This window comes from Rhincodon typus, chromosome 8 (genome assembly GCF_021869965.1).
Source record: "Rhincodon typus isolate 14 chromosome 8, sRhiTyp1.1, whole genome shotgun sequence".
Classification (NCBI taxonomy): Eukaryota; Metazoa; Chordata; class Chondrichthyes; order Orectolobiformes; family Rhincodontidae; genus Rhincodon; species Rhincodon typus.
Window position 1 is genome coordinate 54640083 of NC_063339.1, and position 19887 is coordinate 54659969.

A 19887-nucleotide genomic window follows, 5' to 3' on the forward strand; every position below is an offset into this window, starting at 1 on the left:
GATCTGGCAGCATCTGTAGAACCAACATTTCGGGCCCAGTGACGCTTCTTCAGAACTGATTGTAGCTAAGAAAAGGATGTCTATGTTTGTGAATCACAAAAAAATTAGAATACCGATATAGATACAGGGACATTATGTCTAGCAAATTTGTTAGAATTTTTTGAAAATGTGATCAATTATGTGGATAAGGGAAGTTCAGTTGATGTAGTCTTTTCACAAGGTCCCACTTGGGAGACTGATTGAGAAGGTTAAGGCATATGGAATTCAGGGAAACTTGGTCAGATGGATCAGCAACTGGCTTAGTAATGGGACTCAAAGGGTGTTTGAGTGACTGGAGGCTGGTGTCCAATAGTGTACCACAAGAATCACTACTGGGCCCTTTACTGTTTGTTATATACTTAAATGATATAGATGAAAATGTGGGGGGACTTTTGAGCAAATTTGCAGAAGACACTAAGATTGGTAGTATAGTTAATAGTGAAGAAGATGGCTGTGGGTTACAGGAAGATATAGATGGATTGGTCAGATGGGCAGACCAGTGGCAGATGGTATTTAACCCTGATAAGTGTGAGGTGATGCACTTTAGAAGAAGCAACAAGACGAAGGAGTATTTAATGAATGGCAGGCACTGGGTAGATTAGAGGAACAAAGCGATTTTGGTGTATTCACAGATCCCTGAAGTCAGTAGAGCACATGAATAGGATAGTTAAGAAGGCATATGGGATACTTGCTTTCATGAGTCGTGGCATAGAGTATAAGAGCAAGGAGGTAATGTTGGAGTGGACAGACCGTTGGTCAAGCCACAGCTGGAGTACTGGTCGTCTCACTACACAAAGGATGTGATTGCATTAGAGACGGTATAGAGAAGGTTCACCAGAATATTGCCTGGGCTGGAGAAATGGAGCTATAGGGAGAATCTAGATAGGCTTGGGTTCTTTTCGCTAGAGCAGAGAAGTTTGAGGGGGGACATGATTGAGGTGTATAAGATTATGAGGGCTCTGAACAGGGTGAATAGAGAGCAACTATTCTGCTTGGTTGAGGAGACAACCAAGAGGGCATAGATTTAGGGTAAGGTAAGGGGCAGAAGATTCAGAGGGGATTTGGGAAAAAAAAACATTCTTACTAGCAGTTGGTGGGAATCTGGAATGCACTGCAGTGGAGGCCAAAAACCTTACAACCTTTAAAAAATATTTGGATGAATATTTCAAATATCATAACATTCAAGGATATGGGACAAGAGCAGGAAATTGGGATTAGCGTGCCTTTAATGGTAGTTATGTTGGTGCAGACTCGATGGGTCTTTTCTGTGCTGAATGAATCTATGAATAAAAAAGTAACAGCAAGTATAGTAGGTTCTTGCTTTGAGTCACCCCATTTGAAGTTGTTTAATTTCAACATTGGCCAGTTAATAGGATCTATATCCTTGTTAAGTGATTCGAGTTTTCTTTTAATTTTGTTTCACACTCGGTGTGATGTAAGGTTGCATGACCTTATTGGTGACACTTCATTCTGGTCTCTCCCACTTCACAAACCTCCCAATTGCTGTCTTTCCAGGTTATGTCTTCTCTCCATGGCTCTGCCATCGATGCCAAATCTGTGAATGAATAAAATGAGTTGGAAGTGCAGACACATGTAGCTGACCTTAAACTTGAGGTGTAAATTCATTGAAAAATAATGATCTTGTGGCTGTAGTACAGTACCATATAAATAAAAAGTAAATAGAGGTTATAAAAAAGATGACAACCATTTGAAAGTCACTCGGAGATAGCAAGAACTGCAAAGAGGGAGAGTCAGAGTCAATACAGTATGGAGTCGGAGGAGGACAGCAGGTCAGGCAGCATCAGAAGAGCGGGAGAGTCGATGTTTTGGGTCAGGACCCTTTATCAGTCCCGATTAAGGGTCCTGACCCGAAACGTCGACTCTCCTGCTCCTCTGATGCTGCCTCAGCTGCTGTGTTCCTGCAGCTCCACACTGTATTGAATTTGAAAGCCACTGCTTATTTTCTGAATAGTGCATACAATTAAATGGAACTGCTTAAAATAAATTAAGAAGCAATCTATTTCCTGAAAACTTGACCTACATTACTTCTACTATAGGTGAAAAGCCATTGATTTCCAAACATCCTATATTTGTCATCTTCCTTCTTCTGGGGCATTTTGAGCAGATCAACATTTCCATCTCTCCCTAACCTTTCTTCTTTCTCACCTTTCTCTACTTCAGTGCAACCCTCCTTAAAGTAAGTTGAGTGCAATTCTCTGGAATTTTAGTGTTTTTTTTCCAATTTGGAAGGGGAGATGATGGCATTCTACCATAACAGCGGTTGGAATTTAAATTTGATTAATAAATCTATAACTAAAAGAAACCATTGTTGTCTAATGCCGAAAACCTATCCGGTTCACCAATGCCCATCTGTACCAGGTCTGACCTACATAAGACACTGAATCCAGAGCAATGTGGTTGATGCTTAACTGGTTTCTGAAAGGCCGAGCAAGCCATTCAGTTTAAGGGTAATTTGGAATGGGCAACAAATATTGGCCTTGCCTACATCCTATGAAAGAATAAAAAGAAAATAGCTAAATCTGAACAATTCAAACTAATTTAGTCTTCCGTACAAATAATTAAGATAATTTTGAGGCTGATTGTATATCATGGTTTGAATACAAAAAGAGAAAGTACATTATGAATTGATGAACTATGTGATGAATAAGATTGCAGTCACATGAAAAAAATCCTTTGACAATAACTAAAGTGGCTCTGAGGCTAGAGATGCAAAGTGCCTACATGTATATGAACATAGAACATAGAACAGTACAGCACAGTACAGGCCCTTCGGCCCATGATGTGCTGACCTATTATCCTACTAAGATCAATCTACCATGCATACCCTACATTTTACTATCCTCCATGTGCCTATCCAAGAGTCGCTTAAAAGTCTCTAAAGTATCTGACTCCGCTACCACTGCTGGCAGTGCATTCCACACGCCCACCACTCTTCTGTGTGAAGAACCTACCTCTGACATCTCCCCTATACCTTCCTCCAACCACCTTAAAATTATGCCCCCTCATAATAGTCATTTCTGCCCTGGGGAAAAGTCTCTGACTATCCACTCTATCTCTGCCTCTCATCATCTTGTATACCTCTATCAAGTCACCTCTCATCCTTCTTCACTCCAATGAAAAAAACCACTAACTCCCTCAACCTTTTCTCATAAGACCTGCCCTCCAGTCCAGGCAGCATCCTGGTAAATCTCCTCTGCACTCTCCCCAAAGCTTCCACATCTTTCCTGTAATGAGGTGACCAGAACTGAACACAATATCCCAAGTGTGGTCTAACCAGAGTTTTATAGAGCTGCAGCAAGACCTCACAGCTCTCAAACTCAATTCCCCTTCCAATGAAAGCCAGCACACCATACGCCTTATCAACTTGGGTCGCAACTTTGAGGGATCTATGGACGTGGTGGCCAAGATCCCTCTGTTCCTCCACACTGCTGAGAATCCTACCATTAACCCCGTATTCTGCATTCAAATTTGACTTTCCAAAATGAATCACTTCACACTTTTCCGGGTTGAATTCCATCTGCCACTTCTTTGCCCAGCTCTGCATCCTGTCAATGTCCCGTTGCAACCTACAACAGCTCTCCACGCTGTCCACAACTCCACCAACCTTCGTGTCATTGGCATTTACTACCATTAGCACTTCATTTGTTTTTTTCTCTGGGAACCCACACCACCTGTTCCACTTGCTCCTCCTCCCCTTTGTCAACAGCATTAAAAAAAAAATTATTTAAAAAAAACCAAAGAACTGTGGATGTTGGAAGTTAAAATAAAAATATTTTTTCCAGCCCCATTATGTTCTGAATTGGACGTGAAACATTCACTCTTTTTTTTCTTCACAGATATTGTCAAATTTGCTGAGTTTTTCCAATCCTTTTTGTTTATATTTCCTTTGTTCACTGAGCTGCCTATCAAGATTATTACTCTCAGGAGAATGTCTATCCATCACTAAATGTGCAAAAGGTTCCCGTGCACTTCCCTTTGATAAACCCTTCGGTATTATGATCTTTAAGTACTGAATATTTGCAGCATTTTCTGTCTTCATTCTTTCAATTGACTGTTGGCTCGGACTTCAATGAATGAATTAGCTTTATTGTCACATGTACTCGAATAAGTAGTGAGAAGTTGGTAAGTTGCTACTTACACCACCATCGTAGGTATTAACGTACCTGGGTACAGAATATTAGAAGATAATCAGACACGAACAATTCATACTTGCTTTTTGCTATTAACCACAATAATATCATCAGGACTTTTGTTTTATGTCTGAATTTTATTTCAATTGTTTCGATTTTGCCTTCAGGCAATCATTCTCTGTGACCATGCTTTATGTATAAACTTGGAGATAAAGGATAGAACTGAAGCCAATCAGTATAGCATTAGTTCAGAAAGATTTACATTGCAAAACATACATCTTCTCACCTACCCTCATAGTTTCAATCAATTCATATTTATCTCACTTTTGACTAACTTAAAGATGACTTTATGTTTGCACTTATTGATTGGTGCACAAGTGAACTTAAAGAGACTTTTCACTGTATTTTGTCATTTTCTCATTGTGAAATAGATCATAGAATCCCTGCAGTGTGGAAACAGGCCATTCAGCCCAACAAGTCCAACTCGCCCCTCTGAAGAGTATCCCACCCAGACCCATTCCCCTACCATTTACCTGTAACCTGGCATTTTCCATGTCTAATCCACCTAACTTACACACCCATGGACACTATGGGCAATTAACCTGCAGATCTTTGGACGATGGGAGGAAACTGGAGCACTCGGACGAAACCCACACAGAAATGGGGAGAATGTGCAAACTCCACACAGTCACCCGAGGGTGGAATCAAAATCAGGTCCCTGCTGCTGTGAGGCAGCAGTGCTATCCACTGAGCCACCGTTCCGGCCCATGTAACAATAAAATCGAAACTGAAAGTTTTTCACTATTTTATTCTCACTGTAAAACACATGTGACAATAAAATCAAAATCAAGATGTTAAGATGTGTTAGATGCCTCAATTTAAAGAGGTAATGAAAGGGGCACCATAAACACACTAACACCGACCCTAAATGTTATAAGAAACTTAACAAATCAAACGAAAATAAGATTCCTAGGCTTGATGATGCTCCCCAGACCCCTTGTGCCCACCAATTACAAAAGGTGTCCAGCATACTAGCAGATGCCACATACTCCCTATTCAGAGACATCTGTATGTAGACACAGGTGCATAAGAGAGGCGGGTATTCAGGCTGAATAACACGCTCTACTCCCCCCTGCAGCCTATACATGTTGATGACCTAATCTGTTCTAATTCATAAACTTCTGTGGGTCTACTATGGGTTAGTTTGCTCTTACTGATTGGTGCACAAGTGAATCCCTAGATGATGCTCATCATCTGTATACAATTAATACACAAAATTAAGCTCAATAGTTCATGCAGGTATTTATGTTTCACTTTGAACACCTTCCCATCCTTTCATATCTAGCTTTATCAGTATAACTTCCCCTTCGTACCTTTATCTAACCTTCCTTCAAATGCCTCTGATTGCCTCAAACACTCCATATGGTGACAAGTTCCAAATTCTTAGTATTCTTTATATAAAAAGGTTTCTGTAAACGTAACTGATACCTTACTAATGATCCTATATTGATGCCCTCTACTTTTGCTCTTCCCTACGACTTGTATTTATAAAATGCTTTTCATAATATTTGAAAGTTCCAAAGTATTTTAAGACTTTGAATTACTTTTGAGGTATTGACATTGTTGTAATACAGTTGAAAGATTTCTCAACATTTTTGTGACTGTTGGCTTATTCTTCCTGTTACATATTTTAACATTCTGTGTTGCCATAAGACAAAGGTGTAGAAGTAGGCCACTTATCCCACTAAGTCTACTTTGCCATTTATTGAGATCTTGGTTGATCTGATCACTTTTAGTTCCACTTTCCTGCATTTTCCCCATAAGTTTTGATTCCCTTACTGATTAAAAATCGATTCAGCCTTGAATATAGTTAATGACTCAGGCTTGAGAGTCTTCTGCAATAAAGAATTCCACAGATGCACTACACTCGAAGAGAAGAAATTTCTACTTATCTCTGTTTTAAAAAAGTTTTCGCCCTACTGTTCTGAGATTATGTCTTCTGGTCCTAATCTCTCTGATGTGGGGCAACAATCTTTACACATATACACATATTGTTAAGTTCTTACATACTTCAATAAGGCTGCCTCTCATTCTCCTAAACACCAACGAATACAGGCCCAACTTACTCAATCTCTTTTCATAAAATAATCTGTCCATATTGGGATCAAACTAGTGAACCTTCTGTAGGCTGCCTGCAAAACCAATATTTTGTTCCTTAAATAAGGGGCCAAAACTGTTCACCATATTTCAAAGCTGGTCTGACTAGTGCCTGTATTGTTTTAGCAAGATCAGAAATCACATAACACTAGGTTATAGTCCAACAGGTTTATTTGAAAACATAAGCTTTCGGAGCCTCAGTCCTTCTTCAGGTGTTAGAGAGAGACGTAGTATCAGACACAGAATTTATAAGTAAAAGATTAATAGGTCACACCACTGATGAGGATATATTAGACAAACCTAAGATGCTGTTAAATCTTTAATTAGTTAGAAGGTTTTAATTGATCAATATGTATATGTAAATCCCCGAATTCCTTTTAAGTCACTGTCCTGAGAGAACTAAAGGTTTTATCAGTGTAAAGAAGGGGTGACAGTTTAGGTCACACAATGCATGTTAGGTGCTTCAAAACAGTGTGGAGTTGGAGGAACACAGCAGGCCAGGCAGCATCAGAGGAGCAGGAAAGTTGACGTTTCGGGTTGTGACCCTTCTTCAGAAAAGGGCCTTGTTTAGAACCTGTTTGTGTTTTGGTTTGGAGTCAGGCTGGTTTTATTTCTAAGGTAGGAATTTATAAAATGCCACATTGACAGATTGTCCATAAATTGTGTGCTTTTTGAACAAATTAGAATGTATCTGCAAATACAAAGTCACCCCATAGATTCACGTGTGTGTGGGAGAGTGTGTGTGTGTGTGTGTGTGGTATGGTATATTGGCGAGACCATGCAGACAATAGATGAATGGACACCACGCAACAATCGCCAGAAAGGAATGTTCCCTCCCAGTGGGGGAATACTTCAGCGGTCAAGGACATTCGACCTCGGATCTTCGGGTAAATGTCCCCCAAGGTGGACTTCAGGATACACAACAACGCAGAGTCACTGAGCAGAAGCTGATAGCCAAGTTTGGTACCCACGAGGATGGCCTCAACCAGGATCTTGGGTTCATGTTGCATTACAAGTGACCCCACCACACTATTTACTCTCATACACACATGCATACATACACATACACTCACTTACACACAGACACACCCACACACACACACACACTCTCCCCCTCTCTCTCACTCACACATACACAACACACTTATACACACACATGTACATCTATGGGGTGAATTTGTATTTTCAGATACATTCTACTTTGTTCAAAAAGCACACAATTTATAGACAGTCAGTCAGCGTGTTTTGTAAATTCCTACTTTAGAAATAAAACCAGCCTGACTCCAAACCAAAACACAAACAGATTCTAAACAAGGCCTCACACCTAACATGCATTGTTTGACCTAAAATGTCACTGATAAGAACTTTAGCTCTCTCAGGGCAGTGACTTGAAAGGAATTCGGGGATTTACATATACATCTATTAAAACCTTCTAACTGATTAAAGATTTAACAACATCTTAGGTTTGTCTAGTATATCCTCATCAGTGGTGTAACTCTTTGATCTTTTACTTATAAATTCTGCGTCTGATTCCATCTCTCTCACTATCACCTGAAGAAGGAGCACAGCTCTAAAAGCTTGTGTTTTCAAATAAACCTGTTGGACCATAACTGGTGTCATGTGATTTCTGATCTTGCCCCACCTCAGTCCAACACTGGCACCTCCACATCATTGTTTTCGCAAGACTCTCCTATTTTTAACTCCATTCCCTTTGAATGCAAAAAATTTAATAATAGACTAGTATTATAGCAATTTTAAATGGACTGCAATTGAATTCTGTGAGATTCTGCCTATTATGTTTTTTTACTTTGCATTAGGAAGATGGGAAATCCACATATAGGCATGTAAATTTTTTCAAGCAGTCTCTATCAGGATAAATGGTTTGTCTGTTTCTAATTATGTGTGCTGCCTAAAGCAAGAGTCAGAGAAGACCATTATGGATGGTTATTTTTTTCAATCCAACAACGTGGGTTTTGTTGGCATAGTTGACCATTTCTACATATCCTCCTCTCAACAGGTGGTCTGATTACAGGATTTGCAGCAAAGGACAGTGAAGCTAGTATTTGAGAGGCAGATTTGAAATAACTCCACAGAGGCCGGTATCCCTTTATTTACACATGGACAGTCCTTGACTTTAGTACTACCTCATCAGAGTCAGCACTCAGAGTGTCAGAATCTCTGAAACTCTTTTCTTTTAAATCTGTTAGCCAGGGCTCCCTGATTGGACCAGGTTAACAGCCTCAATCAGGGAATTCACATTGTATGAGGTCCATTTGGCTAACCTTGTTACAATCACTACAACTTCGAGTACCTTTGCAAATCTTATTTCGTTGAAAGCTCTTTCTCTGCCACAGGGTGTTTCAGAGTGAGTTAGCCTGGACTGATTATGAGTAAAATCTTTAAAAGCTTGACACGAATCTTAAGTTCTCAAGTGAGATTTGCATTGAGTCTCTCAGAGGTTTTTTTGCTGCAAGACCTAGTGAATTTTCTCATATACCTTACCAAATATGCCTCATTACTATGCCACCCTGATGGCATCCCCCAGATCCAATTCCAGTCCCAAGTTACCATGTGCCATTCCCAGGATAGCTAAGCACTGCCAGGCAATGCTGAAATTAACCAGTATCCCATTTGCACCCACCATCTTTAGAAGCCTTTTACGTACTCAGACTAGTTAACTCCACATGCCCTCTGCGCAGCCTGTTTGCTCACTTGGGACACCTTCCCACCTACACCAAAAGTGCCATCCACTTTCATCTCCAGTAATATCTGCATCTCTCATGCCAGGAGGAAAACAAATCCAATAAGGTAGAAACAGTCAAGACAGGTGGTGGGCTGCCCAACATTTGGCTCCTCACTCCTTATGTGGACAGAAGTTTGATTCTATCTAACCCGAGTGGCTGACTGATTGTGTTCAACTCCCTGGACTGGTACTGAAGGTTGGCCTTCACTTTCTACGCTGGCATCCACGGTGCAAAGGTCATTCTCCTTGACTTGATTGAGGTCTGCTAAAAACCGTGACAAACTTCCTGCCTTTTTCTGTGCTAAACAGGACTATAAGACAGAAATTAAATGAGCCTGATAACTCTCGCACAAGGGGCAAGCCAAGGATATGCATATCAGGGATGCTGTGACCATCCAGGTAGGTTAAAAGTGCAAGCAAACCACAAGCAAAGATACCAGAGATGCAGCTTGGTCCAGTCCACGAGCAGGAAGACCTGGGTTCAAGTCCCAACTGCTCCAGAGGTGTGTCATAACATTTCTAAAGAAGTTGATTAAAAATATCAAGAAAATAGCTCCCAAAGTCGCAATAGGTTTAACTAGACTTCTTGATTGATTTTTCAAATATCAGGGGCTGCGAGGTGATGCTGTGTCTGTTGTCTACCTGCTTCTGCTGGAGCTTTATCAGTGGCAGTGTAGGTGTTGTGTGGTCTGCCTGACTTTTAGGCCAGTTGAGGTAATTGGTTCCATGATGATCTGGGTGAAGAGAAATACAGTACTCCTCACTGCAGCAGAGGCTCTCTTGTGGTACAGTGGTAGTGTACCTACCATGTCCACAATGTCTCTCACATTATATGCTATATGATTCTGCTGAATATTTGTATTTGTACTGAGTTGGATTAAAAAGATGTAGACATGTCTATATCTGGAGTAATTGCTGGCCTATTTTCTTCTTACTGTCTACATCTGGAATAACTAGCAAGACATGAAGTCCGTACCTCATAAAGGTTTTAGTTATAGACTGATACTCCAAACTTACTGAGGGAAGGTGCTAAATCTTTTTGACCTATTATATAAAGCAATCTTCTGAAATCAGTTATCCTATTACTGCACTCACTTGTTAATTATATTCTTACTAAATTAATGTTCAGCATGTTTCTTTTAGCGTCTAATTTTCATTGACTTTGCAGCAGTCAGAAATTAATGGAAGAACTCACTTGCTAATTATATTCTTATTAAAATTAGTGTTCAGCTTATTTCTTTAAGCAACTTATTTTCCATTGACATTGTAGCCATCAGAAATTAACGGAAGAACCCACACTGCTTTTCATGCATGTAGCAACAGTAAAAAGGTTCATTGTTCAGTCTGGTGCACTATGTCCTAGATAATGTGTACATAAGGTTACACTTCAATTCATAAGAAGTGAGGGCAGAAATGTACTTTTGCAACAGGCTTGTGTAGAAATTATCAGAAGATTGCATTATAACAACTTATTGGGCAATAACTTTACGTGCCATAAAAAAAAACAGAAATGCTCAGTAGGTCTGGCAACATCTGTGGAGAGAGAAACAAAAACAATTGGAATTTTAACCCCATCTTTAGGAAGGAGACGGGCAAGCAGAGAGCAGCATAAAATCGGATGGCATGATGGGGTAGGGGGCTGCGGGGTGATGCCGTGTCTGTTGTCTACCTGCCTCTGCTGGAGCTTTATCAGTGGTAGTGTAGGTGTTGTGTGGTCTTGACACCCATCTCTCAGTCCAAGACCTGACATCTGCCGTTTCCCACAGGACCGGACACAACCTCCACCTTACTTTAGATGCGACAAGGCCGTCTCTCTCCGGGTCTCGGCATCTCCCTCAACCTAGAGCCCAAAACAATTCCCTCGGACTCCAGGACGTGAAAACACCTCTCATCTCGAATCCCCTGGCCCTCCTCCTGACAGGAGCTGAAATCCCTCGCCCATCGCTGGACCCAACACATTTTCCCCTCTTAACCCCCTCTCCAGCTACACTCAACACCCACCACTCACTCGGGATCCAGGACCGCCTTCTCAACTTGGACTTGACACACCCTCCTCCCTCTGTGACCCAATTACCCCTCTCCCTCTGGACTCGACTACACAGTTCCCTTCATGACCTGACATACCTTTCTTCCCTCCCCTACTGCTCAAGATCTGCTTTTCCCCAGGACCGAAAACCTCCTTTTCCTCAGGGACCAAAGCCGGCACCTCTAGCTCCTCCAACCACTTCCTCACCTACCCAAGACATGAAATCCTCTTCCCCATTACTGGATCTGACACCCCACCTTTCGCCAACAGTCCTGATAGTGATTCCCCCACCGCCACTTACCTGGTATCCTATACACTTGACACTCTGGGATCATACCAACCTGGCATCCTATGTACTTGCCTGGCACCTCACCCACTTCGCACTTTCCTTACCTGGCATCCTTCTCACCTAGCACCCTTCTACGTTAACCCTACACTTACCTTCAAACTTACCCTTCCACCATTAGATGTGAAAGAGCTGTCTGTGATGCTGGAGATTTAAATCACAGAATACGGCAACCAGTGCTGTGGAAAAGGGGGTGTGGCTTGTCTTTGCTCAACTATTCTGCACGATGAGAATACTGTTGGATTTAAGGTACACCCCGCATTTCTGCAGGATCCGTGATCAGAATTTTCTGCCCGAACCTCCTACCCTATCCCCAACCTACAAATTAGGAGTTCTTCCTTAACCTAAAAAAAGTAGGAGCAGAGTGACAATCTATGACTGCCTCTCCTCAAAAAAAAATCTGGCCCAATAATTATCTCGCCATTTTGCCACACTTTACAACTTCTTTGACTCTTCTTTGCTATCCCAAACCATGTCATTTGCACAATATCCCTCTTATGCCATCCTTATCCCATTCCTTTCGCTGCTCCCCACCCCCTCCACCACCTCCCAAAATGCTATCCTCAACACTCTTGCACCATTACAATCCCAAACTTCATGGAAACAATCTCTCCAACGAGGATAACTTGTTGGCCTCCCCTTATCATCCAGTTCTTATTCGGCATTACCATGTACCCTACCCCCACACGACAAATTAGGAGTAGGAATAGGTCATTCAGTTTTGAGCCTGCTTTGCCATTTGGTAAGGTCATAGCTGATCAGTCGCAGTTTCAACACCACATTCTTGCCTACCCTTGTTAAACTTTGACCCCTTAGTTAAAAATCTATACAAATCTTTCCTTTACGTAGTTAAATGTTATACTTGACTTGCATTAAAATTGATAAAATTCAGTAATTTATCTCCATATTGTTGATTTTCAATTAACATAAAACTTGGAAGAATTGTGTATTTTGATGCGTGATAAACTTCAACAGCAAAGACAGTGAGACAAATAAAAGATGAAAGGCAATGCAGAGAAAAGCTGTGATTCCTTTCGGTTGGAAGAACATGGGTTGATAATATAAAACAAGGGGGTGGGATTTAGGGTATACTGAGCTATTATCATTGAAGAAGCAGGGTATGTTGAGAGTGGTTAACAAAACATATGGTACCCTGATTTTATAAATAAAGACATAGACTACAAAAACTATGAAGTTATGATGAACCTGTATACAGCTTAGCTCACTGGAGCATTGTGTCCTAATTCTGGACGCCACATTAGAGAAGGATGTAAAAGCGTAAAAGTGGACGCAGCAAAGATTAATGAGAATAGTTTCAGGGATGATAAACTTCAGCAATGTGGATAAATTGGAGAAACTGAGGTTGTTGTCCTTGAAGAAGAAAACATTAGGAAGAGATTTAACAGAGGTGCGCAAAATAATGAGGGGTCTGGACAGATTAGATAGGGAGAAAGCGTTCTCGTCACCAGAAATGTTGAGATCGAGGGGTTACTGATTTAAGGTAATTGGCAAAAAGCAATGGTGAGTGATAAAGTTTTGTTTTACATTGCACATGTTCAGGATCTGGAATGCTTTGCCTGAAAGTGTGCTGGAGACAGATTCAATTAAAGCCCTCAAAAGAGAATTAATTCATTATTTTTAGCGAAAAGATTAAAAGGCAGCTATGGGGAATAGTTTTAGGTGAGTTGTTCTTCCAGAAAGCATGCAGAGAGGTGACCAATTGTTGTGTATTTTAAGGGATCGCCCCTTACTTTCACGATTTGTTGGACATCCCTCGAGAGATGTCATTTGCCCTTTATTTTTCTGACAGTTTGTCTGAGATTGAGTTTAGGAGTCTCCTTTTGACTTGTGTATGCTTTTTTCCGTCAGTATGCACCCCTCCCGTATGGTCATTAGGTCATCAGCATTGGACTTTCCCAGTCACACCCTTGAGATAACCAATCACCCTCTCCATCACGGTCAGGACGGCTTTCATCTATGCTATAAATGTAACGTGATTCTATTAATTTCGCAACAATATTTAAATTTGTGAAATGCTATTCGTTGAAGGAGTGCTGTCCCACACATAAGCACGTATAAAACATTAACCTCCCTTGCTACATTCCCTTTGATCAGTTTTGAGTTTGCTTGTCTTCCTATATAATGTATGCTATCATTCAATTCCCAAAATACATTAGTCACATGGGTAGGAGTATAAATAAAAACAGCCTGGTAGAAATCCAGAGTTGCGATACCTTCTCATGCGTGCATATCAAACATTCATTCCCCAGTAAGTTTTCTAACTTTATAAACTCGTTTTAAGGATGGGTGGGCGGAGGAGGTAGATGTCCTTTGGGAAACGTCTTAGCCATGGAAAGCGCTTCGGAAGCGCGTGCACGTGAAGGTTGCCTCAGGTACAATGGGGTTTTGTTAATGCAGCATAATCCGTGATTGACGATTTGTCAAACGTTGCAATCAGTCGGTGTGAATCTTTGGAAATGCTGAGCTGGTTCAGGGACGCTGCAAAGCGGCAGCGGGGCACTGGCCACGTGCAGGAACGACTGGAAAATGACAGCGTCTCGCGGAACCTCGACTGCTCCGAGGGAGAGCCCGTTACGAGCACGCGCACCAGGTTCGAGGAAGAGAAGCAAACGCGAGATCGGGACTGTTCAAAGACCGATGCGAATTGGCTCGACTTTGGCTTTGACTCGGTCTCCTTGCTCCACCGGCGAGACAAGGGGAATGGCACGCGAGACGGTAACCGAGCGGGCGGCAGAAAGCGAGTTTCTCTGGCGGAGACTTGTTCCCGGGCTCCAGAAGTGAGAGGCATGGATAACGAACCCGACAGCGATGACAGCGGGGCTCGCGGCGCGTTGGGCACAAGGCGGAGGTCGGGGAAAGTGGCTACGGAGCTCGGGCAAGGTGACGGTGCAGGCGGGCCGCAGCGGCTGGCTGTGGAGCGCGAGCGCGCGAGCGAGATCCAACGGCCGCCCGTGGAATGTGAGGGCGCGAGCGGGCTGGCGGTGGGAGGCGCGACGAACGATTGTGTGGTCCGGCGCGTGCAAGCCGGTGACAGTTGGCACCGCCTGGAACTGCGCTGGGATCATGGCAACCCTGCGAGCGCGCCGTTGGCAGGCTGGGACGCCGGGGAGCCACTGCGCAAACGCCCGTGTTCCCAACAAGTAAATAAACAAGCGGACATGTCGCTTTACACGTACAACACGAACCCTCCACATGCCAGCACGGTCCACAATCCTCCAGTTGTGCAACCCCAAATAGCAACACTACGCGGAAATTCTTTGGATCCACTGAACGTATCTTTCTCCAAAAGTTCGGGTAGTTTAGAAAGCAACAAGAAAGTGAGGAAACAGGATGCAAGTAGTGAGGATGAACTACCAAAGTGCTCGAAGGGAGTTTCTAATAACAAAGAGGATCAGTGTCAAGTAAAATGCGAATCATGGATAACACCTGACACCTTGAATAAACATCTTTGTACCAAAACCACAAATAGTAAGAGAATGAATCTGTCAAAGCTAGTGTTAGATCACATAGCACCTTGCATGAATCAATACGGGTTATGTTTCGTCGATAGCTTTTTGGGGCACAAAATTGGCGACAAAATTTTGCAAGAAGTTGTAACTCTCTATCAGAGTGGCAGTTTTGAGGATGGAACACTGGCAGGGCAGAGTACCAGTTCAGATAAAGAAGTAACTGCACCTTCTGGCACTTCCAATAAAACTATTCGTGGAGACAAAATAATGTGGGTACAGGGTACTGAGCCTGGCTGTGCATCTATAGGACTTCTGATGCAAAGAATGGATAAACTTATATTACATGCGGATGGGAAACTTGGGCACTACAGAATCAGAGGAAGGCACAAGGTCAGTGACTAAAATTTGCATAATGATTGAAAATGTCTATCAATATAAGCATTTTTTTCTGTTTCAACAGAATAAAGTGTTATTATGATTATGTTTCTACAATGTATTCTACAATACATGAACATGTATTTTGCTATTTTGTTTGCATCAGTAAATTATATAAGAACTTTTTTGATATACCTTTAAATCAAATATAAAATATTAATTAAGTATATACATAAAAAGAGGCATTTCCTAAATTAGAATCTGGTGTGTTGAATTGGAAGTTATAACACAAGAATTGTCAAGTCACATAGAACCATCCCACCACATGTGCCATTACTTCCACATGCAATAAGGTTGTTAGCTATTGCCAAGTATTACTGTGATTTTGACCCTTCAGGATTTAGAATGCCGAATGTGAAGGGATAATTATTGTGCCAGCTATCATTGGCATGAAGGCCTAAAAAGCCTGGGTTAGTCTGTACCTGCACTCTGGCCTGCTTCTGTGAGAATGAAATACTGCAATGCGTTGAAAGTCTTACAACAGCATGGCAACATTGAAAATCGAAATCTTATAAAACTATCATAAATTCCCATGTACAGCAGCATTTCATCCCTGAAGAGGAAAGAGAGTGGAGGGACCAGATGGGAGAATATCAATGTAAACCAAGTAAGGGCAAAAAGTCTAGTGTGGAATAAAGGGATAGAGTGAGAACTGTCAGTAGGACCTGAGGAAGGTGGACATAAACTGCCACTATAAATTGAGGGGAAAAGGAGGGGGAAAGAACTATTATAAACTGGGAAGGGAAGAAGAATCCTAGTGTAAAATGAGAAAAGTGCAACCATGAACTGGAAAAGAGAGCTTACCACAGCAGCTTGCATTTTGATAGGTGTTAAAGTGGTAGATTGTCTAAAGGAACTTCACAGGAGTGTTAAGAACAAAACTTAATATTGAATCATGTAAGGATATTTCAGAACAGGTGACCAAAAGTCTGTTTTGAAAATTGGTTTTAAGGAGCATTATAAACCATAAAGGAAGGTGAGAAAGGAGAGATTAAGAAGTCAAAACAGACTGTTTGGGAAAAACGTAGCAGGTCTGGCAGCATCTGTGGAGAGAGATACTGGACTCAAAACCTTAACTGTTTATCTTTTCTTCAGAATTGAAGGGGCTGGAAAGTAGTATTTTTTATGTTGTTGTCAAAAGGCAGGAGGAGCAAGTGGAACAGAGGTGATGGCGCCCAGATCAAAGACAAAAGGAGTGCTCATGGTGGTGAAAGAGAAACAAATACAGATGGTTCCCACCGCTGCACTCAGCCACTTTACCTATTTTGTAAATATTTTAGTCATGTGACTGCATTGTTGTTCTCCACACAACTCGTCAACTCATTATGCGTTTTCTCTTTTTCTATCCAAACCATCACATACAACCAGCTTCAAAATGATCTTAAATATTTGTGCAGAAGACTAACTTTGTTTGAATTGTTTTTTCAGATTTAGATTTTTTTTGTTTCATGAAATGTCAGTATCTTTGGCAAATATTGACCATTCCTAATTGCCCTTGAACTGACTGGCTTACTAGGTAATTTCAGACAACAGTAAAGAGTCAACTCATTGTTTTGGGTCTGGGGTCATGTGGGTCATACCTCATAAGGATGGCAGATTTCCTTCCCTAAAGACCATTGGTTAATCGATGGACGTTCTGCATTAATTGAAAATGGTTATCTTTTACTGAGATTCATCTGCCATGATAGAATTTGAACCCATGTCCTCAAAGTGTTAGCCTGGACCTCTAGATTTCTAATCTAGTGACAGTAGTCCTGTCTCTCCCTTCAGGATGGAAAAAGGCCTAAATCCCAGAAAATTAGACACAAAGTACTTTAAGGAGTGTTAGATAGGGTATAGCAAGGTGGAAAAGAGGAGCAGTTAAGGAGAAAATTGACATGCTGAAATAACACTTTGGCAAAAAGAACAGATGGAAAATTTATGAGGTTTGGAAAAAGTAGGTTCTCACCTATGTAGAACTACATGTACATCAATTGTTAGGGGTGTTTTTTTAATTTCACTTCAAGCATTCAATATAACTATTCAGTTTTCATAATCATTCACTTTCAGATGGTTGTTCTCCCCTTTTATCAAACTTCTATTTACTTTCTTTATATGGTAATATACTATAGCCACAAAATCATTATTTGTAATGCAGTTATACCTCAAGTTTTGCCTTCCTAAATATCACTGCCTTTCTACCTTATTTTGTTAATTTACAAGATGTTGACATCATTGACAAAGCATTTATTACCTGTTCCTAATTGCTGGAGAAGGTGGAAGTGATGCACCATCTTGAACAGATAGCCTGTGTTTAAGGTACTGTTACAGTTTTGTAGGGATTTTCCTGATTTTGACCTCAGTCTCTCCAAAGGAATGGCGATGGGGCGGGGAACGCATGTGATTGTGTTGCTACGCACCTAGTGGGCTTGTCCTGCTCCGTTACAGGTTTGGGCAATGCTGACAAAAAAGATGGTGAGTTGTGCATTGTTGGTACACATTTCAGTCAAGGTTTGCTTGCTGACAGTGGAGGAAGTGAATGTTTAAGTTGGTGGACCTTTAAAACCGATGTGTGATCAAATTTTCAGTCAGTTTTTTTTGGCTGGGTCTAATTTTTTTTATTTGACTGTACTGCTTAATTGCGCTTTGGGATATCTTCTTTAAAGTATTGCTGAAATAAAAGTTGCAGTTATTGCATTATTATACTTGTTTGGTGACAAAACCAAAAACGAATACAAAAAGTCAATGAGAGATTTCGTTCAGAAAAATGTCACTGCTTTGGTCTGGTGCCTTGACCCTGAATTCAGAGTGCTGTACTGTATATTGGAGAATTGGTGCGAATGCACCCTCAAGTTTGTTTAAAATCGAGTTACTTAATCAAACATTTCTTTAACGTCCTTGAAACACGTTTATTGATTGTATTACTTTAGAAGATAGTGATTGGTTGATGTTGTTCCCACTTTGAAATAGCCAAAAAAGTGGCGAACTTTATGAGTTCCCTTCATTATTCATTCATTTTACTGACGGTCAGGGTTTCCCAATCATAACGAAACCGAGCAAATATGTCACCTTTTCTTTTCACGGTTCATCTTTCTGCGTTCCGGTTCAAATGAAAGGGCTGTGGCCTGGCAGACTCGCCCCATGAAACTTTGTCTACATGCTATGCTGAAATTCCTCAATGGCGGCTCTCTCCTTCCAGCTCCTCCCACCGTCACACTCCGCACGTCGCTTCCAGTGGTTAAAAGCACGTCGTTTGCCTGAAGCTCAACACTTAGTACAGGGTCTAAGTTTACCATCGTTGGTGCTGGAAAGCCAGGTTTAGGATTGAGGTCCTCGAGTTTCTGCTATTTTAAGTCATATGATACAGAAAGTATTACTAAGATTCTGAACCAGAGGCGGAACCCTCGATATTAGTGATCTCAAAAAATCTTGCAAGCTCGCTGATTAAGGGTTACTCATAACTTACAGTAATTGGAAAAGTAACATACTGGATCCTCTGATAAGATTCGATTTACGATTTCACAAGATGGTTTTAGATCTTGAGAAGCTAGCGAGGGAGAGCGTCGTACCTCGTTTAAATGAACACGGTTATTATTATATTGATAATTTTTTGGGAAGTGCAGTCGGGGATTGTGTTTATGAAGAAGTTCGTAACTTGCATTCTGTTGGAGCGTTACGAGATGGGCAGCTGGCCGGTCAAAGAGCTGGTTACTGCAAAAGACATCTACGGGGTGATCAGATCACTTGGGTGAGAGGAGTCAAGGACAGATGTTATGCAATAGACTTCCTTCTTTCGTTACTAGATAAACTTATTATTCTTTGTGGAGGAAAACTCGAAAATTACAACATAAAAGACAGATCCCAGGTAAGTTCTCCGAATACATGTGGATTTTTCAGTTTGTATGAGTTTGACTGAGCTAGTTAATTGGTATGGCTTTTACAACTGTCAGAACAATTGTCTTGAGAAGCTGTCATCAGCTGCAGTGTCCAATTCAATATCGTGAATTTAAAAGAGATTTTGTGCAGAGAAATAGTATTGCCCTCTGTTTCCCAAGTGTTATATTTGACCAGATTACTTCTTACCGTCTGAATGTAGAAACAGAGGTTTCGTGACCTTGTGAGTGAGATAGAGAGAGAGAGAATAATTTTTTTCTTAATTTGATTCATGTCGAGGATATAGTGCCACAATCACAGTGATTCGTACACATTACAAAGCACAGGACCATGTTTCCAGCTTGTAAAAAAGTGATGGCCATCATGCGGTAGATTCACCAATTACTACTTGGTGTTTTTACTAGATGTTATAGAAGATACGTCTTGGTATACTATACCACAGGAGCAGTTTGTACCACATTATTTTGTTTCTAAGTGTTAGGAATCAGGCTTGTGGGAAATATTAGCAAACTATTTTCAGGCATGAAAAGAGATTTGAGAAATATCGTTATTGAGGTATACTAAATAGTTTGGAGAAAGTGACCCCAGAAAATTAGTTCAGATTAAATTGTCAGTTTAGAGCAAGGGAACAAAAGTTCACAATAGTT

General features: G+C 41.1%; 1 protein-coding gene and 1 long non-coding RNA gene across 4 annotated transcripts in view; one reads left to right on the forward strand and one right to left on the reverse strand.

The window, feature by feature from the left end:
• Positions 1-1360: 1360 nt before the first annotated feature.
• On the reverse strand, positions 1361-18630 carry LOC125483654. Its single transcript, XR_007262598.1, has 2 exons — positions 18416-18630; positions 1361-1594 (listed from the first exon to the last, which is right to left on the reverse strand). It is a non-coding gene; the product is annotated as an uncharacterized LOC125483654 (long non-coding RNA).
• egln3 (egl-9 family hypoxia-inducible factor 3) overlaps positions 13665-19887 on the forward strand; it is a 39635-nt gene continuing 33412 nt past the window's right edge. For 2 of the 3 annotated variants that reach the window (XM_020527227.2, XM_048599759.1), the window contains exon 1: positions 18240-19211. In XM_020527227.2, coding sequence (XP_020382816.1) covers positions 18873-19211 — 339 coding nt within the window. In that variant the 5' untranslated portion in view covers positions 18240-18872. Of the gene's footprint in view, positions 15323-18239; positions 19212-19887 lie in introns of those variants that run through there. The other variant, XM_020527226.2, reaches the window with a different exon arrangement.